General features: G+C 45.9%; 1 protein-coding gene across 1 annotated transcript; it reads right to left on the reverse strand.

Moving 5' to 3' along the window:
* Window positions 1-528: 528 nt before the first annotated feature.
* Window positions 529-21794, reverse strand: scfd1 (sec1 family domain containing 1). Its single transcript, XM_061082421.1, has 25 exons — window positions 21748-21794; window positions 20528-20598; window positions 20193-20281; window positions 19956-20046; window positions 19722-19844; window positions 19071-19158; window positions 18895-18984; window positions 18324-18379; window positions 17828-17913; window positions 17626-17725; window positions 16585-16724; window positions 16062-16152; window positions 15219-15292; window positions 14543-14624; window positions 14125-14221; window positions 13864-13934; window positions 9561-9640; window positions 8455-8517; window positions 7432-7507; window positions 7138-7191; window positions 1603-1655; window positions 1455-1488; window positions 907-972; window positions 738-806; window positions 529-615 (listed from the first exon to the last, which is right to left on the reverse strand). Exons 1-25 carry the CDS (start codon window positions 21776-21778, stop codon window positions 592-594), a joined length of 1899 nt encoding a protein of 632 aa, XP_060938404.1. The 5' UTR covers window positions 21779-21794; the 3' UTR covers window positions 529-591.
* Between the last annotated feature and the right edge of the window lie 1073 nt (window positions 21795-22867).

Consider the following 22867-nt stretch of genomic DNA (forward strand, 5'->3'; position numbering starts at 1 on the left):
ACCACAGCAGCAAAAACAAAGGAACCAACCTGAGGATTATTTCATGGTGGCATTTTAATCTCTGTGTGTGTGTGTGTGTGTGTGTGTGTGTGTGTGTGTGTGTGTGTGTGTGTGAGTGTGAGTGTGTGTGTGTGTGTGTGAGTGAGATTGTGTGTCTGTGTGTGAGATTGTGTGTCTGTGTGTGTGTGTGTGTGTTGCCCTCTCCTGTTCTGAGTGTGTTTTGAATTTCACATGAGTATTGAGACACTTGAAGAGTTCAGTTGTGTCGTTTTCATCAGTTATGAACTCATATTATTAGAGATTAACTGTTGTTGAGCTACGTCACTAATCCCCCCCCCGCCCCCCCGCTCACTGTGACCTCTGTCAGTTAAAGAAGAGAACGAGTGAGACGTCTGTGAGCTGATAAACTTTATTAGTGCTGACGAGAAACAAAAACTGGTCAATGAGGAAATGTACAGAGTTTTTATAAAACAAACTGGAATAAAGAGAAAGAGATAGAGAGATGGAGAGAGAGAGGGGGAAGATGGAGAGAGAGAGGGGGGGGGGTGGAGATGGAGAGAGAGAGAGATTCACATCTTGTTGGTGCCCACGTCACTTTTGACCGAGCTGGGAGAGCTGCAGAGAAAAGAACATTGAGACGTCAGGAACCAAACAACTTCATACAGGTAACAGCTGAGTGTGTGTGTGTGTGTGTGTGTGTGTGTCTGTGTGTGTGGGGGGGGGTTCATCAAACTCACCTGTTTGATGAACTGAGTAGCGTTGAACAGTTCACTGCAGCCGTACACCACCTTCTTCCCCTGTTTGGACTGAACACAGAACACAGTTGTGTAACGATTCTTTCACACAAGCCTTTCTACAGCTTTACTTTCTGTTGTCATGGCAACGGGCCGAGCAGCAGATCGGTACCTTGGCGTAGTCGACCAGGTTCTGGTACTCGATGAAGTTTCCTCCTCCCACCACGAACACGATGGCCTGAGAGACGTCACATCAACACAACGTCAGTAACATGGAGGACGTGGGTTCACTTCCTCTCACTGTCCATAAACGATACAACTCAATATCTCAGGTATGAATGCTGCCGGGTGATCAGGGTCCATGTCCCATCTGCTAACATGGAGGAGGAGGGATTTAGGATCTCTAGCAGCCGGCCACCAGGGGGAGATCTAGATGATTTGAGCTGTTTCAGCTCATATTGTTATTAGAGTTATTAAGAAAACCTCAATGAGGTCATGTTATTTAATTATTAGTAATTATTAACTGATTGATTGTTCAGTGAATAAAATGCCCATAATTAAATTAATTTCTGAACTATCAATAATAATTTAATTTATTACCTTATTAAAGAAATATTGATCATAAAGGCTTTTTGAATTTTATTTGATTCTGTAAAAACAAAGTTAGTAGTTGGTCCAAAAAAATATTGTATAATATTTTTCTCTTGAAAAAAGTCTCACCTCCTGAAACGGGTTCTTGTTCCTGGGAATAGAGCTGAGGAGGAAGACGAGTGAAGAAGATCAACATTCCTCACGACGTCACTATGATTATATATTATTACATTTATGTATCTGTGATCCCACTGAAGAGAAAGAAGTGGAGTCGTACCTCTCGCTGCCGCGAAGCATCTTCGGGTCAAAGTATCGATAATCGTCTGTTTCCTGGAAATCAGAGAGAAAATGAACACAAATCAACTTTATGTTCAGAAGATTGATGATGTTATAAGACTCCTCCTCCTCCATGCACACACAGGTTGGTCATGGAGTTCCTCAGGGTTCTGTCCCAGGACCGATGCTCTTCACCTTATATCTGCTCCCGTTAGGAAACATCCTCAGGAAACATCTCGGACACGTCTACTGTTACGCAGACGACACCCAGCTGTACATACATGAAGCTGATGAATCTAATCACTGAGTCCAACTTCAGGAACATCTCAAGAACTTCCAGGTCTGGACGACCCACAACTTCTTACTTCTAAATTCAGACTGAGCTCATTGTAATGGTCCCTAAACATCTCAGAGAAACACTGTGGGACCAGATAGTCCCCTCGGTGTTAGTTTGTCCCCCAGCTCCACTGGGAGGAACCCAAGTTAGGACCAGGACATGTGACCCACATATAGAACAAGTCTCTAGGACCAGGACACGTGACCCACATAGAGAACAGGTCTCTAGGACCAGGACATGTGACCCACATAGAGAACAGGTCTCTAGGACCAGGACATGTGACCCACACATGTAGAACAAGTCTCTAGGACCAGGACATGTGACCCACACATGGAACAAGTCTCTAGGACCAGGACATGTGACCCACATATAGAACAAGTCTCTAGGACCAGGACACGTGACCCACATAGAGAACAAGTCTCTAGGACCAGGACATGTGACCCACATATAGAACAAGTCTCTAGGACCAGGACATGTGACCCACATAGAGAACAAGTCTCTAGGACCAGGACATGTGACCCACATAGAGAACATGTCTCTAGGACCAGGACATGTGACCCACATATAGAACAGGTCTCTAGGACCAGGACATGTGACCCACATAGAGAACAAGTCTCTAGGACCAGGACATGTGACCCACATATAGAACAAGTCTCTAGGACCAGGACCTGTGACCCACATATAGAACAAGTCTCTAGGACCAGGACATGTGACCCACATATAGAACAAGTCTCTAGGACCAGGACATGTGACCCACACATGTAGAACAAGTCTCTAGGACCAGGACATGTGACCCACACATGGAACAAGTCTCTAGGACCAGGACATGTGACCCACATATAGAACAAGTCTCTAGGACCAGGACACGTGACCCACATAGAGAACAAGTCTCTAGGACCAGGACATGTGACCCACATATAGAACAAGTCTCTAGGACCAGGACATGTGACCCACATAGAGAACAAGTCTCTAGGACCAGGACATGTGACCCACATAGAGAACATGTCTCTAGGACCAGGACATGTGACCCACATATAGAACAGGTCTCTAGGACCAGGACATGTGACCCACATAGAGAACAAGTCTCTAGGACCAGGACATGTGACCCACATATAGAAAAAGTCTCTAGGACCAGGACCTGTGACCCACATATAGAACAAGTCTCTAGGACTAGGACATGTGACCCACATATAGAACAAGTCTCTAGGACCAGGACATGTGACCCACATATAGAACAAGTCTCTAGGACCAGGACATGTGACCCACATATAGAACAGGTCTCTAGGACCAGGACATGTGACCCACACATAGAGAACAAGTCTCTATGACCAGGACATGTGACCCACACATAGAGAACAAGTCTCTATGACCAGGACATGTGACCCACATAGAGAACAAGTCTCTAGGACCAGGACATGTGACCCACATAGAGAACAAGTCTCTAGGACAAGGACATGTGACCCACATAGAGAACATGTCTCTAGGACCAGGACATGTGACCCACATAGAGAACATGTCTCTAGGACCAGGACATGTGACCCACATATAGAACAGGTCTCTAGGACCAGGACATGTGACCCACATATAGAACAGGTCTCTAGGACCAGGACATGTGACCCACATAGAGAACAAGTCTCTAGGACCAGGACATGTGACCCACATATAGAACAAGTCTCTAGGACCAGGACATGTGACCCACATATAGAACAAGTCTCTAGGACCAGGACATGTGACCCACATATAGAACAAGTCTCTAGGACCAGGACATGTGACCCACATATAGAACAGGTCTCTAGGACCAGGACATGTGACCCACACATAGAGAACAAGTCTCTAGGACCAGGACATGTGACCCACATAGAGAACAAGTCTCTAGGACCAGGACATGTGACCCACATATAGAACAGGTCTCTAGGACCAGGACATGTGACCCACACATAGAGAACATGTCTCTAGGACCAGGACATGTGACCCACATATAGAACAGGTCTCTAGGACCAGGACATGTGACCCAAATAGAGAACAAGTCTCTAGGACCAGGACATGTGACCCACATATAGAACAAGTCTCTAGGACCAGGACATGTGACCCACATAGAGAACAAGTCTCTAGGACCAGGACATGTGACCCACATATAGAACAAGTCTCTAGGACCAGGACATGTGACCCACATAGAGAACATGTCTCTAGGACCAGGACATGTGACCCACATATAGAACAGGTCTCTAGGACCAGGACATGTGACCCACATAGAGAACAAGTCTCTAGGACCAGGACATGTGACCCACATAGAGAACAAGTCTCTAGGACCAGGACCTGTGACCCACATATAGAACAAGTCTCTAGGACCAGGACATGTGACCCACATAGAGAACAAGTCTCTAGGACCAGGACCTGTGACCCACATATAGAACAAGTATCTAGGACCAGGACATGTGACCCACATATAGAACAAGTCTCTAGGACCAGGACATGTGACCCACATAGAGAACAAGTCTCTAGGACCAGGACATGTGACCCACATATAGAACAAGTCTCTAGGACCAGGACCTGTGACCCACATATAGAACAAGTCTCTAGGACCAGGACATGTGACCCACATAGAGAACATGTCTCTAGGACCAGGACATGTGACCCACATAGAGAACATGTCTCTAGGACCAGGACATGTGACCCACATATAGAACAGGTCTCTAGGACCAGGACATGTGACCCACATATAGAACAAGTCTCTAGGACCAGGACCTGTGACCCACATATAGAACAAGTCTCTAGGACCAGGACATGTGACCCACACATAGAACAAGTCTCTAGGACCAGGACCTGTGACCCACATATAGAACAAGTCTCTAGGACCAGGACATGTGACCCACATAGAGAACAAGTCTCTAGGACCAGGACCTGTGACCCACATATAGAACAAGTCTCTAGGACCAGGACATGTGACCCACATATAGAACAAGTCTCTAGGACCAGGACATGTGACCCACATATAGAACAAGTCTCTAGGACCAGGACATGTGACCCACATAGAGAACAAGTCTCTAGGACCAGGACATGTGACCCACATGTAGAACAAGTCTCTAGGACCAGGACATGTGACCCACACATAGAACAAGTCTCTAGGACCAGGACCTGTGACCCACACATAGAACAAGTCTCTAGGACCAGGACATGTGACCCACATGTAGAACAAGTCTCTAGGACCAGGACATGTGACCCACACATAGAACAAGTCTCTAGGACCAGGACCTGTGACCCACACATAGAACAAGTCTCTAGGACCAGGACATGTGACCCACACATAGAACAAGTCTCTAGGACCAGGACATGTGACCCACATGTAGAACAAGTCTCTAGGACCAGGACATGTGACCCACATAGAGAACAGGTCTCTAGGACCAGGACATGTGACCCACATAGAGAACAAGTCTCTAGGACCAGGACATGTGACCCACATGTAGAACAAGTCTCTAGGACCAGGACATGTGACCCACATGTAGAACAAGTCTCTAGGACCAGGACATGTGACCCACATAGAGAACAAGTCTCTAGGACCAGGACATGTGACCCACATGTAGAACAACTCTCTAGGACCAGGACATGTGACCCACATAGAGAACAAGTCTCTAGGACCAGGACATGTGACCCACATGTAGAACAAGTCTCTAGGACCAGGACATGTGACCCACATAGAGAACAAGTCTCTAGGACAGCTTCCTTCCACCTGCACAGTCTGAGGAACCTGAGGAACATCCTGTCTCAGGAGGAAGCTGAGAAACTCGTCCACTTGTCCCCTCGAGACTGGACCAGTGTGATTCTTTATTATCGGGACGTCCCAGTGAGTCCACTGGTCGGTCGTCCGTCTGTACTAACAGTTACATGCTGAACTGTTGCTTTATTACAACACACACACACACATCCACCCCCCCACAGACACACACACACACACACACACACACACACACACACACACACACACACACACACACACACACACACACACACACACACACACACACACACACACACACACACACACACACACACACACACACACACACACACACACACAGGAGAATCTGATAGAGGTGGAATGTCTTCTACTTCTTTCATCTTCATCCCAGTCCTATCCTCCCCCCCCCCCCCCCGCCCCCCCCTTCATATTCACAACAACAGGATCTTTGTTGTCGTCTGAAACTCCAGACGCTGAGAAAACTGTACAGTCTGAGTGTGTGTGTGTTTCTGAGTGTGTGTGTTACTGTGTGTGTGTGTTTCTGAGTGTGTGTCTTTGCGTAAGCTTCTGAGTGTGTGTGTCTTTGTGTGTGTTTCCGAGTGTGGGTGTCTTTGTGTGTGTTTCTGAGTGTGTGTGTTTGCGTGTGTTTCTGAGTGTTCGTGTTTCTGAGTGTGTGTGTTTCTGAGTGTGTGTCTTTGCTTGTGTTTCTTAGTGTGTGTCTTTGCGTAAGCTTCTGAGTGTGTGTGTCTTTGCGTGTGTTTCTGAGTGTGTGTCTTTGTGTGTGTTTCTGAGTGTGTGCAGGATCAAATTACTGAAGTGTGATGGGTTCACCTGCGGTCACATGTTTATCTACATGTTTGAAAGTGTGTTATTACACACACACATGCACACAGTGTGTCTGAAGTAGTGTTTCTCCTGATCCAGCAGGGGGCGCTCACTGGCAGCTCCACCTGTCGTGTGCCCTCTTGACTGATCAGTAAAGGAAGTCAGTAATGTTACGCTAACACGAGCGGAACAATCACGACAACAGAGTGTTTGTGTTTCACATCGGAGACGACAAAGTAACAAACTAATGAAAAGATGTTTGTCGACTTTGTGGGTTTGGATTTAAAAATATTCTAATAAATTACATGTTAAGTCAAATTCCTTCAAATGAGATTTTCGGCCCTAATACAAACAAATACACAGAAATGTAATCAGCTGATAAGCAGCCACATGCTAACTTGAACCTAAATATTATATATGATTTCATGTTTTATGTCTTTGTGTTACCGGGGTAAGTCGGCAGAGTCCTGACGTGTGAGTGAAATCACAGAGACGCCTTCAGGTCACATTGGAAACTTTAGTTTTCTTTCTCTGCTAACCCTAACCCAACTTCCTCTGTGCATGGAGAATAAAGTTTTTTAGAAGATTCAAACACGGCGTTCTGACGACACATGAAACAAACAGACACAGAAACTCACAGGATGGGACTTCATCTCCATCAGGTGGTCGAGGATCCGAGTGACCGGGAGGTTCTGAGGAGAAACACAGGTTCAGAGAGCTTCACAATACTGGACCAGCAACACGTGGGCAGCAGAAACAACCAGGTAACCAGTGACCAGTTAACTAGTAAACCAGTTAACTAGTAAACCAGTTCATCGGTTAACCAGTGACCAGTTAACCAGTGGCCAGTTAACTAGAGGATCCATGTTTGCTTGTTTATCTCGAACCTTCAGAACATCACAGCTGCAAACTTGGTTCACAGAAACACTCACATGCTGTTTGATGACCAGGTTCTTCACTCCCTCCATGACAAACTGAGAGCCGGTGTTCATCACTCTGGAGAAGAGTCTGCAGAGGAGGTGGGAGGAGGAGGAGGAGGAGGAGGAGGAGGAGGAGGAGGAGGAGGAGGACAAGGAGGTGGGAGGAGGAGGAGGAGGAGGAGGAGGAGGTGGTGAGAGGAGGAGGAGGTGGAGGAGGTGGAGGGGGAGGAGGAGGAGGAGGACAAGGAGGTGGGAGGAGGAGGAGGAGGAGGAGGTGGTGAGAGGAGGAGGAGGTGGAGGAGGTGGAGGGGGAGGAGGAGGAGGAGGAGGAGGAAGAGGAGGAGGAGGTGAGAGGAGGAGGAGGAAGAGGAGGAGGAGGAGGAGGAGAGAGGAGGAGGAGGAGGTGGAGGAGGTGGAGGGGGAGGAGGAGGAGGAGGACAAGGAGGTGGGAGGAGGAGGAGGACAAGGAGGTGGGAGGAGGAGGAGAGAAGGGAGGAGGAGGAGGAGGTTAGAGGAGGAGGAGGAAAGATTTGGGAATTATTATCTGGGAAATTTGTGAAAATGCAATAAAAAGTCCAATTGATTAACTCCAAACTTCTCTCTTGGCCACGTCTCATTTCAAATCGGTTCAGAAGTTAATAGAGCGGCCGAAAACACAAACTCCTCAGAGGATGGAAAAATGATGACATAACCTTAAACTGTGGCAAAAAACCTTCCCACATCAGGAATAGAAAAGTTATTAAAAGGACAATAGAAAAGTGATTTATATGATAATGAATTCACTGCCTCACTTTAAAAATTCAAAAAGACGAGAAGAGTTTAAAAAAGAAAACTGAAACCGTCAGACTTTTAAAGACTGGATGATGAACAATGACTTTCTATTTGGACTAAATCAGAAGTTTTTGGATTTGGTTTTCCTCGATCAGAACAGATCATATTCATATCACATTTCTGAGCTGGACAGAAATATACAAACTATTAGATTCGATATTCAAAGTGTGTCATTTAAAACCCTGATGATCGTCACTAACTCACCCCATCGGTTTCACTCCACTGTTCCCGTAGTTGGCCGGAGTGGCGGCCATCTTGGTGAAGGCCCTGGAGCAGGTGAGAGGAAACAGATGAGAGGAAACAAGAGAGAGGAAACAGGTGAGAGGAAACAGGAGAGAAGAAACAGGAGAGAGGAAACAGGTGAGAGGAAACAGGTGAGAGGAAACAGGAGAGAGGAAACAGGAGAGAGGAAACAAGAGAGAGGAAACAGGTGAGAGGAAACAGGTGAGAGGAAACAGGTGAGAGGAAACGGGTGAGAGGAAACAGGTGAGAGGAAACAGGTGAGAGGAAACAGGTGAGAGGAAACAGGTGAGAGGAAACAGGAGAGAGGAAACAGGTGAGAGGAAACGGATGAGAGGAAACAAGAGAGAGGAAACAGGAGAGAGGAAACAGGTGAGAGGAAACAGGAGAGAGGAAACAGGTGAGAGGAAACAGGAGAGAGGAAACAGGAGAGAGGAAACAGGTGAGAGGAAACAGGTGAGAGGAAACAGGTGAGAGGAAACAGGAGAGAGGAAACAGGTGAGAGGAAACAGGAGAGAGGAAACAAGAGGAAACAGGAGAGAGGAAACAGGTGAGAGGAAACAGGTGAGAGGAAACAGGTGAGAGGAAACAGGAGAGAGGAAACAGGTGAGAGGAAACAGGAGAGAGGAAACAGGAGAGAGGAAACAGGTGAGAGGAAACAGGTGAGAGGAAACAGGAGAGAGGAAACAGGAGAGAGGAAACAAGAGAGAGGAAACAGGTGAGAGGAAACAGGTGAGAGGAAACAGGTGAGAGGAAACGGGTGAGAGGAAACAGGTGAGAGGAAACAGGTGAGAGGAAACAAGAGAGAGGAAACAGGTGAGAGGAAACAGGTGAGAGGAAACAAGAGAGAGGAAACAGGTGAGAGGAAACAGGTGAGAGGAAACAGGTGAGAGGAAACAGGTGAGAGGAAACAGGTGAGAGGAAACAGGTGAGAGGAAACGGGTGAGAGGAAACAGGTGAGAGGAAACAGGTGAGAGGAAACAGGTGAGAGGAAACAGGTGAGAGGAAACAGGTGAGAGGTTATCATTTATTAGTATTATGAATATGATATTAAACAGTGGTTAACCTACTTCCACTGCTTGATGTAGTTGAGAGGTGAAAGGTCACAGCCTGTGTCCAGCAGAGCCGTCTTATACTGCTCCAGGTCCGACTGTAACACAGAGAGAAGGGAAAGCATGAGGCCTCAAACACTATCACACAATCACACAATCACACAATCACACAATCATCGACTGATGATGAAATGAAACTTCTTCATCAACTGTTGCTGCTCATTAATATGAATTATTCATCGATGAGGGAACGTCTGGGATCACGTGGTCGACCACCTCCTCAGACTGAGCCGGGGTCAGTGGAGGCGGGGTCTCATCACACAAGGCGACGTGGTGGTGGAACAGGAAGCTGCTGGTTCTTCTGTTCAGGTCGAGGACACAAACCTCTGCCTCAGAGAGAAGCTTTAAAAACACAGGTATGTGTTGTGTGAAGTTTTCAGATTAAATAATAACGACAGACTCTGCTCTGTCAGATTTCAGCAGCCACAGGTCTTCAGTCTGTGATGTGCTTCTGCTCCTTCACCTTCTCTCTGACCCTGTGGGTTTGGTGCTTGGTGGTGAGTAGGTCCGTCTCCTCTGTTCGACCCCTGAAGAAACCATGAGGACTGAGATTCTTCACAAACTAAAAGTAACTGTGTCCAGGGTTGAAATAACTGAAAGCTCCTGTGACTGAGCTGCATCAACAGCAAGGCCAGCTCACAGAATCTCACTAACGCAGGTTTCAGCAGCGAGTTCCCGTCTCACCAGTTGGACTGAGGGGCCTCTCTCCCCCAAAGAGCAAAGTCAACCCAGGAAACTCTGCAATGTATAAATAGTTCAATGAAAACATTCCACTCAGTGTCTCGTCCAGGTCGTGACGTCGTGTGTCTCAGTCTCTCCATCACTCAGGAGCCGACTGGAAGCTCAGCAGGAGCTCAGTGAAACGCTGCTGAGCCAAGTGAGAGAGTGAAGAGGACCAGGAACTCTCTGGAAGGAGGAGAAACGGGTGAGACAGAGTTCTGAGGGTGAGACAGAGTTCTGAGGGTGAGACAGACGGGGGGGAGAAGCTCAGCAGGAGCTCAGTGAAACGCTGCTGAGCCAAGTGAGAGAGTGAGTGAGGACCAGGAACTCTCTGGAAGGAGGAGAAACGGGTGAGACAGAGTTCTGAGGGTGAGACAGAGTTCTGAGGGTGAGACAGAGTTCCGAGGGTGAGACAGACGGGGGGGGGGAGGAGCCGGAGAAGGAGTGGGTGGTGATGGAGGGTGAAGCCGGACGGCTCCAGCTCTCAGGAGGATGGAAGACAGACTGAGGCTTGTTGTTCCTGGCAGACGGAGGAACTGTCCCACCGTCCACCAGGAGACATCTGGACAGATGCTGAGAACCTTAATGTGAAGTGATTTCCAGACTGTCCGTCCTCTCACGTCCACAGAGGACAGTTCCCACAGCAGCTGTTCTCCAGCAGCCACGTTTAGACTGAGATTTATATCAACAATATAATGATATGTGATAATATCACAGTGATCACATTGGGGCTGGAGATATGACTTCAAGTCAATATCACCATTATTTCACCTGAATGATGATAAATGAACGATTATTTCACGTCACATCTTCATCATCATCAAACAGCAGCAGCAGGAGAATCAAGGACCAACAACTCACCACAGACCTCCAGCTGTGAGAAGAGAGACTTCAGATGAATGTTCTTCTGAAACTCTGCTCCTGGAGCTTTGGTGTAAAAGTCATAAAGATGTTCACCAGAGACGCTGCAGTCAACTTCAGCTTCTTGGACTTTGACAGGTTTGATGAAGCCAACTTTCAGGTTCATGTCTGAATCAATGTGTGAAACTTTGTCAACACAGCAACAACACAAACAGTGTGAAGCCCGTCTCCTTCACACTGAGACTCGTGCAACACAAACAGACACACACCAGTCGTCAAGTCTTCAGACACAAACACCAGAATCTCCAAGTGAACTTCAGCTCTTGGTCCCAGGACTGATGTCACAGATCATTACTAACCCAGCAGGACGTCTCATGACTGATGAACGTCCACAGCTCAGAGACACGTCTTGCTTTCATGTGTTGGCGAGCGATAGATTTCACCAGTGTTGAGAGAAGTATCCCAGTGGAAACAGATTGATGAGATGATCTTTGCAGGTGTGGAGCTCTCTGCCCACTGGACCCTCACCAGCCCCCCCCACTGCTTCTGAGGCTCTGGGAACTTCTCCGGCCTGGTTCCACACATGGTTCAGAGAACCTGCATCAGTTCATGCTGAGGCTCCAAACGTCCAACTGATCTAAATCACAGTCGCTGTCATTTCACTAATGGATGGGGGGGGTTCTGCCAAACGCCCTCGGAGCCAGCAGCTCGCTTCACGGTGACTAAGCAGCTCTGCTTCTCCCAGAGGAACTTGGCGCCTTGACTCCATCATCTTGGTTCCATCACTGGCTCATAACACACTGTGGATGTGATGGAGCCAAGAAGAAGCTTCTCACTGATCAGATTAATGTGGTTGTGAGGATCTGTGGGCGCGACAGACCTGAAACCATCTGTCTGAACCATTTCTGTGGAGTGAAGTAAGTTTCCCCTGTGCTGGGTCAGTCCCAGTGTGGATGAAGAACCTGGGAAGGATGACGGGAAGAACTGGATCTCATCTGAGACCACGAAGCAACTTTACTTTGTCGTCCATGGACACAAATCTCAAGAGGAATTTCTGACATCACACAAGAAACCAGTGAAGTCTGATGCTTCACTGGTTCCCAGTTAAACACTGTGATCTGATTCTGGGACTGGACGGACATCTTGGTTCCCTCCACTTCTGAAGATGGACTCTGATTGTTTTGTGTCTCTGCTGCTGAAGTCACTTTCACTTGAGTCATAGTTTGTGTTAAACTGTGTGTAGGAGACGAGCTGTGATTCAATACATGCACATGCTCAGTGCACGTGAGTGGTCATGTGACACGCGTGTGGACGGGATTAAAACTGATACGAAGTGAAAACGCTTGTGTGGACTGAGATCGCTTTAGTTTGAAAACATCCTTTTCAAAGTAAAATGTCGTAGTGAGGACGTATCCTGCGTCTGAGGCTTTAGTTTCTACAGAAAAATATTAAATGATGCAAAAGTCAGTGTCAGCAAAAATATAAACAAATCTCAAACTCTAAAAGCTCTGACTCTCTTTACCTCCGTCACCACAGAGTGAGACGATTCAGACACCCCCCCCCCCCCCTCAGGCTTTTATTCTTCTCTCCCGTCCTGAGAGTGAATGCAGCTCGGACCTGAGGTCAGCAGGTCACTGCAGGTCACTGTCGGTTGTTTGTCTGGATCTCAGCAGGTTTTCATCAAATGGAAAATGTGCATTCTAACGTACAGAGTGTTTTGAATGGTCAACAAAAGACATATGTAGATCATGTGACATCAAACTAAACAACTTAAGTGACTCAAACACAAGGTTAGTTCCTGAGCTTTCACCCTGATGCTGCTCCATCTGCTCCCTCCACAGAAGAATAGGAGTATTGTGGTGTGATGTGGTTTTGATTTCCTCCTCCTCGGATCCTCTTACTTTCCTCAGCGACCTGGTTTTGTTCGTTGCAGTAAACACTAAACCGCAGGAAGATCACAGAAAGTTCCAGTTCCCCTTGAGAGCTCCTCTTCAGGATGAGGTTATATTTTGACTGAGCTTCACATCGGCGTCTCACCGCTGAGTAATCTGCCTTCACACTCGTTCACATGCAGCCAATACAATACTCAATAGTCCCAGTAAAGAGAAAAAACAACTGCGGCAGCCAACTCACATTTCTCTTCTCTCTCAGGGCAGAACTCTGGGGTTTGTTCATTGTTGTCAGAACCCAGGATCAAGCGTAAGAGAATATTATAAAAACACTCTTTAGATTTGAATCATCTGCTGATGTAAACGTCCGACTTCTCTGTGTTGGATTTTCTGTCGGTCTCGATTTCGCTGCTTTGCGATGTGACTGTTTCAGCAGCTTCTCTGAACCAGGAACCGTTTCCACAAAGTTCATAAAGTCTCGGAGTAGATTTTTACAGAGGTCAGGTGAAACCATTGAGTGCAGAAGATGAACAGAAGGTTTGATCATTAAGAAGAGAAACTGTTCACACTTCCATCTGCCAAATCCAAACATGAGCACCACTGAGATTCACCTACTTGCTAATGTCCATTAATAATACAAATTTATAAAAATACAAGCTCACAAATGACCTGAACTGGATTGAGAGAAGCTGGGAGCCGTCATGTCGACCGTGTGTGTTTCAGTCTGAGGTATGAAGGTGTGAAGGTGTGAAGGTGTGAAGGTGTGAAGGTGTGAATCCTCAGCCTCTCACCTCTGGAGGAGCCTGCGGAGCCGTGATGTAGTAAATGAGGAAAAGTCTCATTTTGTCTTCTGGGGTCCCGGCTGAAACAAACACAAACATTTACACAAAGTCACTTTTCAGTTGTTCTGTTATATGTGAATGTCGAAAAATGAACAGATATTTAGCATTGTGTTAACCACTGAGTGTGAGTGTCTGTGTGTGTGTGTGTGTGTGTGTGTGTGTGTGTGTGTGTGTGTGTGTGTGTGTGTGAGTGTGTGTGTGTGCGCTCACCATCTGGGTCACTGATGATGTCCAACAGTGTTTTGTCGAGCGTGGCCTTGCTCATCAGTCTCTCTTCGTACTCAAAGTAAACGTCCAGTTTCCGACTCTGTAAACAAAGAGCTCAGCTCAGTCGTGTTGAGTGAATCTTCACAGACCAACACTGAGACTGTTGTGTTGTTGTGTTGTTGTGATGTTGTGTTGTTGTGTTGTTGTGTTGTTGAAGATGATTCAGAAATGAACTGTGTTAAATGTGTCTGGACATTTTCTGGAGTTTGTGTTTGGGACACGTCCGTCACGTGTTAGAACTTCATCCACTTGGTCACATTTACAAAGACGCCTCTGGTGTTTAAACGCTGGTGCAAAGTGTCATTGTGTGTAAACCGGTGTAATGAGAGTTTCCTCTGGTGTGAGCGGGGCAGCTTCGTACTTTGATGTGGTCGAGCACGGCCGTGGCCACGTTGGTGTGAAGGTCAATCAGTCGTTTCTTCTCCAGCAGCTCCGGCAAAGAGCTGCAGGAAAAAACACAACACAAACTGTTAGACTTCTGCACATGAAACCACATGAAGCTGCTTCTTAATAACCAACACAACACGTTCAAATCAGAAACCAACTTCTGCGTCTGCTGTGTCTTACAGTTCTGATGAAGCTCTTGATGCAGACGACAGAGACGATTGGCGAGAGAGGAACATACTTTCACGGTTACAGATCAAAACAAGTGTTTGAATGGTGGAAAGCAGAAATCGAATCACATGTCCCCTGGCTCGCAGCGCAACCTCAACTCTCAGGTTTCGTGGAAATTAATTTGTAAATGTAATTGAGAGAAAGCTGCTGAAAGACGACCGCAGACATTCAGTGAAGGAGGAGAAACAACAAAGTGTCCCTGAGGTCGGACGCCTCCACGTGACCGAGCAGCTGGAAAGTCGGAGGTCACGTCAGCTCCTCTCAGAAGGTGTCAGAAATAATCTCATCTATAATCTATATAACAGACTCCAACGAGCACGAGCCTGGGACCTGTCTTCTCTCAAGTGACCAGCAGAGGGCGACTCCACTGAAGAACAAGTCAGTTTCTATAGAAGTGTGATGATGGAGGACGTTTGTCGTACCTGACGGCCGAGGTTAGCTTAGCTGTGTTGTCTGATAGCATGCTGATGGCTCCTTCATCCTCTCCCTCCAAACCCTGCACACACACAGACACACACACAGACACACAGACACACACACACACACACACACAGACACACACACACACACACACACAGACACACACACAGACACACACACAGACAGAAACACACATACACGCACACAGTGGCACTCGGTGATTAACACAAAACTCAAAACTCTTTCTGCTCTTCTTCTTGTGGCTAATTGTTATTTTTAAGTCTCCAAATGTCTTTATTATTAATTCTTGACTAGATGATTTGTTTTTGTATTTTCTTATGTTGCTGTTACAGACATGATGCATTTCATATCTTATGTAATGCACTTTGAATTGGCTCTGTTCAAACCATAGACAGTAAATATGTACGTGGGAGAGTCTGAATCCTGTCTTCTGTTTACTGACCAGCAGGGGGCGACTCCACTGGTAGTTTCTATACTGTAGAAGTCTATAGGAAATGACTCCTTCTCACTTTACGAGGTCAGGAAACATTTTCCTCTGTTTTCCTCAAGTCTTCTTCATTACATCTGATGTTCATTTTTATGATTTACTGTAAATCCAGGACTGAGCAGCCTGGTGCGTGTGTGAACTTGTTCTTCTATCTTTGTGAGGACCACAGAAACTACAGAGTGAGGAACTTCTGCCTCATTTTGTTTAGGATCAGAGTTAGAATGAGGATTAGGTTGTGCATTTAGTTGTGATAGTTATATTAAGGTAAGGAGCGAGGGAATACATTGTGTGTGTGTGTGTGTGTGTGTGTGTGTGTGTGTGTGTGTGTGTCTCTCACCATAATGCTCTTCAGATGTTTGACCTCGTCCTCCTGCGCTCTGTACGTGTCCAGCTCCTCCTGGACCGACTCGGCCACCTCAGGGAAGGGACTGTGGACACAGAGCGCCGCTCAGTCCCCTCTGACCCGTCAACCCACTTCCTGTTTACAGTAAACCGCCTCCCACTTTCATCTGTCTACACATCTTTTATAGTCCTGATGACACTTTATGGTTTATTGTTATTCACACACACTCTTCTATGAGGAGTCGTTCTGGGTTCAGTATCTTCAGCTTGCAGACAGAGGAAGACTGGGATCGAACCGCCGACCTTCTGGTTAGAGGACGACCGCTCTACCCACTCCGCCACAGCCACCAAATTGTCCAAACACACATTTTAATATGTCATGAACTTTATCGTTGATTATGATGTTTATTAAAATTTATCCCAAAATGTAAAATGTTGGAAACATGTGAATGAAGCTCGAGTTAAACTTTTCAGTCCGATGATCATGGAGCTGAACCTTCTCCTCCCGGTGAACTCACCTGCCCTTGTGCTTCTGCCAGAACCTGTCGGCGGCCGTGAGGTCGTAGGTCTTCCTGCTCTTCTTCTTTGGTCTGGCGCCGGCAGGAGATGGCTCCACCCCTGCGCCCTCCTCCATCATCACCCTGTTCAGATGGAAGTCCTGGGGACAGAAACCAGAGCATCCATTCACCTGATGATGCCTCTGACCAGGGTCCAGGACCAGGGAGTCATAACCACAAAACCACAATACGGATTTCTGTAATATGAATTATTAGTTTAAGGAGTTTAGGTTTTCACTCGTGTGAACAAGTTGGTGGAAGAAGAGACGCGACTGAAGAGACTCTTTGGTGAATCTGGACGAAATGAGCAGGTCCAGTCATTTAAAATAACTGTTGAACATCTTCGTTGTTTAATCAGAGAATAAATCCTGGATTTCTATTTAAAAACATCTGACATATTTACCGGACTGATATTAATGAAAACCAGTCAGCGGTTCTGCTTGTGGCCTGTGACGCATTCATGAAAAAACACATCAGATGGTTTTGAACAGAGTCACATTGTTTCACCTCCGAGCAGAAACTTCACGAGCCAGAATAAACTCAACACAAAGGAAAATTAGACCTGAAGACGAAAATGACACTAAACGACTCAGTAAGTGGTGTGTGTGTGTTACATAACACATCACAACACATCACAACACATCATAACACATCATAACACATCATAACACATCCATGTAACTCTGCATTCCAGTGCTGCCAGTTTGAACCTCAGCACCTCAGCAGCTGACAGCACCTTGGCTCTGCATGAGTTACTGTGTGTGTTTCAACAGAATCCCTGACACACACACACACACACACACACACACACACACACACACACACACACACGCACGCACACAGACACGCGCACAAACACACACACACACAGTTGAACTACAACGAGCAAAGGACAATGTGAATCAGTTTCTTTCTTCAACAACAAATGATGTTAAAACGTTTCATTAATGTTTCAAAGAGAGAAACTTCTGAAACTTCTTTTAAGCATCAACACAAACTCACCAGGACGTCATGGATCAGCGCCTGATAGGTCCACGTGTGGTGGAGGGGCGTGGCCATGTCCACGTTACGATCAGCCAGAACGAACAGAGGCCTCTGGAAACTGGGGTCAAAGGGGACGAGGTCACGCAGAGTCAGAGCAATGCATCATGGGAAGAAGAGTTTGATGCCGTGTCATTCAGTTTCATTGACAGGTGTGAAGTACCTGAACTGTCCAGCGGCCATGTTGTCTCCGGTGAAGAGGCTGTTCCTGGCGTCTCGCAGGTTCTCACGGAGCTTTTTGTCCAATTTCTACACACACAGACACACACACACACACACACGAACACACGCGCACACACACACACACAAAGAGAAAATTGCATGAGGCTGAAACAGAAAATTAAAAAGGAGGAACTGGGATCGAACCACCGAGTTTCTGATTAGTGGGCAACACGCTCTAACACCTGAGCCACAGCCTCCAAACCTGATTATATAATTTCTATACACTGTTGATGTCAAAGTATTGTGTGACGTCTCTGGATGTGCAATGGATATGATCGATAAAAACATTTATTATATAAACCTGTGAGCTAGATTAATTATTAACTCATAACAAACCATTATTAGTTTGAATGAGTTCTGCTCGTTGTCAACGTGCTGACAGGCAGAAATATGAAATATGTCATTATGGTATTAAAGTGTATGAATCATCAACTCACCACAGCCACCATCTCTGCGGCGTTGCCTCTGGGACAGCGGATGATCGGCACCGCTCCTGATCATGTGACCACACACAGGTTGAGAAAAGATTCATCTCATTGCACACATACAAATATTTAAAATGAAATAAAGAACTTGAAGCTGAGGCGACATCTTCTATTATTTAAATAAAGGAGACAATTCAGAGACAAAGGTTTTGTCTGAGACATGAAAGTTTGTGTTGGAGTTTGAACAACACATGAATATAAATGACAGTAAATCAGCCTGGAACCTGGAACCTGTTCTGGACTAAATCAGAAGAATCATTCTGGATTAAATAAAACCTGAAGTGAACACCTCCCTCTAGTGGACTCGACCGGTAACATACTGAGATTTAAAAACCTCATGAACTTGTATTATCATTCTTTTACTTCAGCTTGAGATCAGATTGTAAAACCTGAAGTGGAGCCGTGGGATCAAGGTCCGTTCTCTGGCTCCACATGTCAGGTTTGAACCCAGAACCCTCTGTGAGGCTAACCGCTGTACCACCGTGCCACCCTGGTGTGTGTTCACCCTCAGAAACAAACTCACCCAGAGTGACGAAGAAGCAGAAGAGACTGTCCACGATGGTGTCCATGATGGCCTCCATGTCCGTGTCCTGGATGTCTGCTCGGTTTATGGCTGGAAACAATTAAGTGATGATGAGCATAGTTGTCAACACTAATCGTGTGTGTGTTGTGTGTTGTGTGTGTGTGTGTGTGTGTTACCGTGGTAGGAGATGAGCTCCTTGTTCTGGTGACACAGGATGAACATGTCGTCCTCCAGGGTGATGAAGTTCAGGTACTGATCAAACACCTGAAACGATCGGACAGTAACGTGAACACTGATCGTCTCCATGACTCAGACCAGTTTGTCTCCATGACAACACATGAACATTTATACAGAAACCATGAGATGACTGTTGTCAGGAAACTTCAATCTGATTTGTTTTATCTGATTAAGTCACATGACAAGTAATCAAACTAGTGACAGACTGTAAACAAAGATGGCCGACATGTCTCCACTTCCTCCTGTTGTACAAACATGACAAATAAATATCCTGCAGACAAACGCTGCCATCTAGTGGTGGTTTACAGTCAGTAGTGATGGTGGAGCCGAGGTATCCTGGTCCCGCCCACACACGCTCTCAACCAATCAGGAGTCAGTCTCAGCTGTTAGTCACGTCGACTCAGCTTGTTTTTATATCATTAAATAACAAATTAAACCCGAACAAATTAAACATGGAGGTTTTTAAGCTATACTGCAGTCAGCCACCAGGGGGCGATCAAGACCCTTTGGCCTCAGTTTAGGTCCATCTTTATTTACAGGATCTCACTCGTCAGTCGCACTAATGAGATGATGGGCGTAACCATGGTAACCTTGGTGACGAGGGTGACAGCGTTAGCCGCCAGAGCGGCGCTGGCGATGTCCTCCAGTTTGCTTCTGCTGATGGCAGAGATGAAGTTCAGGTAGTAGGACTCATACAGCTGGTTCCTCAGGTCCTACACACACACAGACACACACAGACACACACAAGCACGTTGAGAAGCTGTCTGTCAGGGTTTCACACCAGGTGTGTGTGTGTGTGTGTGTGTGTGTGTGTGTGTGTGTACCTGGCATATCCTGTCAATGTTCTCCTCTGTGGGCATGACGAAGTAGATGGCTGGTACGTCCTGGATGGGATCTCTGTCAGAGTGTAGCAGACTACACACACACACACACAAACACACACTCAGGGTCTAGGACAGTTGTCAGGTATGGTCTGAAAGTCGCTGCTGGTTCTAGCTTCAGGTCAGAGTGTGTTAGTGTGTTAGTGTGTGTTAGTGTGTGTTAGTGTGTGTGTCTCTTACAGGTGCAGCGTGATGCCCATGTCCCTCAGCTCCTTGACCGACAGCAGAGGAGAGATGATGTCCTGACCGAACCGGTCATAGATCAGCACCTACACACACACAGACACACACACAGACACACACACAGACACACACACAGTTGTGTAAGTCTGCTCTGAGGAAACTCACAATGATAGTAATAGTATTTACAATAACGTGCACATGATTTCTTCCCGGTGCTGAGGTTGTGAGTTTGACGTGACGGTGTAACCACAGTAACCATGGCAGCCCCGTGTGTAGCATGTGTGTGTAGTATGTGTGTCTGTGGCATGTGTGTGTGTGTTGTCTTGTGTTACCTTCCATACTGGCTCAGCAGCTGAGTTCTTCAGTGGAGCAGCGTTGAAGTTCAGCATCCGCTTCAGAGCGACTGCAGAACCAACACAGATCATCATCATCATCATCATCATCATCATCATCATCATCATCATCATCATCATCATCATCTCAATATCACACAGACTGGAGCAGGTTCATGTCTTCATACAGATATGAATTCATATCTATATGATTCAGATAGTTATGATTCATATTCACTGCCTGACGTGACTCTGACTCTGGTATGAATGTTGTTAAATCAAAGACCAGATCAGAGACAGTTCTCCACTGATCCCTGTGATAATAACAGGTTCGGTTTCCAGCTCGGAACCGGATGTTTACATCCAAACGTCTCTAGGAATAAAGATAAGGTTTCACACTGAAGCTCTGTTAGCTGTTAGCTGTTAGCTTCATCTCCTTCAGCAGCTAGGAGCCGGTTAGCATGTCAGTTAACTGGTTAGCATGTCAGTTAACTGGTTAGCTCGTCAGTGAACTAGTTAGCATGTCAGTTAACTGGTTAGCATGTCAGTGAACTGGTTAGCATGTCAGTGAACTGGTTAGCATGTCAGTTAACTGGTTAGCATGTCAGTTAACTGGTTAGCATGTCAGTTAACTGGTTAGCATGTCAGTGAACTGGTTAGCATGTCAGTTAACTGGTTAGCATGTCAGTGAACTGGTTAGCATGTCAGTTAACTGGTTAGCATGTCAGTGAACTGGGTAGCATGTCAGTTAACTGGTTAGCATGTCAGTTAACTGGTTAGCATGTCAGTTAACTAGTTAGCATGTCAGTTAACTGGTTAGCATGTCAGTTAACTAGTTAGCATGTCAGTTAACTGGTTAGCATGTCAGTTAACTAGTTAGCATGTCAGTTAACTAGTTAGCATGTCAGTTAACTGGTTAGCATGTCAGTTAACTGGTTAGCCGGTCAGTTAACTGGTTAACATGTCAGCTACTAGTTAGCTGGTTAGTTAACTGGTCTGAACGAGCAGGGGACGATCAGCTGTTTGATTCTGTGGTGAAACACCAGTTAACCACCGGCTCCTCGTTCACAGGACGTGGAGCCGGTGGTTAACTGGTCCAGTCAGCTGGTTCGGACCGGAAGTCCAGAACCGACCAGCAGGAACCAGAGGAACCAGCAGGAACCAGAGGAACCAGTAGAACCACCGGAACCAGGAGAACCGGAGGAAAGCGTTTCACGGACCTGTCTGCTTGTCCCGCACCGAGGCCGCCATCTTGGATGATGTTGTGATGACGTGTCAGAGAGGAGGGAAAAGGCACGAGGTCTCACTCTGCTGATGTTTTCTGAGACCGGTCCGTCAAAGATGAGAGAAGTGGAAAGAGGTCTCACTCTTTATTACATTCTAATGTGGTTAAGTAACAAATCACAGTGACCTTAATAAACACACAAATCAAATATATATATGTACTTAAAAATGTGGCTTGAGTATGAGAATATACTGAGTGATATTCTACTTCTGGTAAATTAATCCTGAGTTAACGTGTTAAAGTTCAGATCCAGCAGCACAACTAACAGAAAATCCCTTTGAAGACTTTGATTCGTTCTGATCAACAGACGCATCCTTTAATAAACCAGCATGTCAATCAAACCCCAGAATTCTGGAAAGATACAAATAACCGGGTATCAGTCATTTTATTTTGAAATGTATCTAAAAACCCTTTAAATAGAAGATGACGCATCTGTGGCAGAAAAACAGAGACTTAATAAAAACTGTTGGATGTCAATCAACTCAACATTTCACTTTTTATTAATCTTCCAAAGTCAAAGAAGAAAGAAAACGTCAAACAAGAGGAAAACACCAAGAAAAACAAATAACAGCTCAAGTATGTACAATAAAAACACAACTGCACTAAAGTAACTCCTCCGGGAAAGATTATACCACATGTTTGATATTTAATAGAAAAGGAAAAAGTTTTTTAATGTCACTTCAGTCTGAGCAGACATTTCATTTATCAGCTTCACCAGAGAAACAAGGGATAGAAAATATATATAGAAATCATGTATAAAACAATTATACAGTTCTGAGTTAATGTGACTGGAACGATGAGGTCATCACTTGAATCTTTACGTCATCATTCACGAGATCGAAGTTTCAGCTTCGGTTTTATGAGGATTTTCTTCTCAAGGAAAATCAACGATATGTTTTAAACGATTCTTCAATCGTCAGATTATCAATAATATAAATAACAGTTGACACCGTGTTGTCATGGTGACGCAAACATTATATATAAGAATCAGATATTGCTGTAAATCTGTCCTGCTCATTATTCAGCAACAACTTCAGAGACAGATGGAAACGGGT

Source organism: Limanda limanda, chromosome 12 (assembly GCF_963576545.1).
Source record: "Limanda limanda chromosome 12, fLimLim1.1, whole genome shotgun sequence".
In the NCBI taxonomy this organism is placed as follows: Eukaryota; Metazoa; Chordata; class Actinopteri; order Pleuronectiformes; family Pleuronectidae; genus Limanda; species Limanda limanda.

What these genes read in the sequence shown, in the direction of transcription:
- scfd1 (XM_061082421.1), bottom strand. Translation starts at nt 21,778, where the DNA reads ATGGCGGCCTCGGTGCGGGACAAGCAGACAG. An exon ending in AACTACATCAAGCAGTGGAA is followed by an intron (nt 8,518 to 9,560) that starts GTAGGTTAACCA and finishes CACCTGCTCCAG; the next exon opens with GGCCTTCACCAAGATGGCCG. An exon ending in ACCTGGTCGACTACGCCAAG is followed by an intron (nt 807 to 906) that starts GTACCGATCTGC and finishes TTCTGTGTTCAG; the next exon opens with TCCAAACAGGGGAAGAAGGT.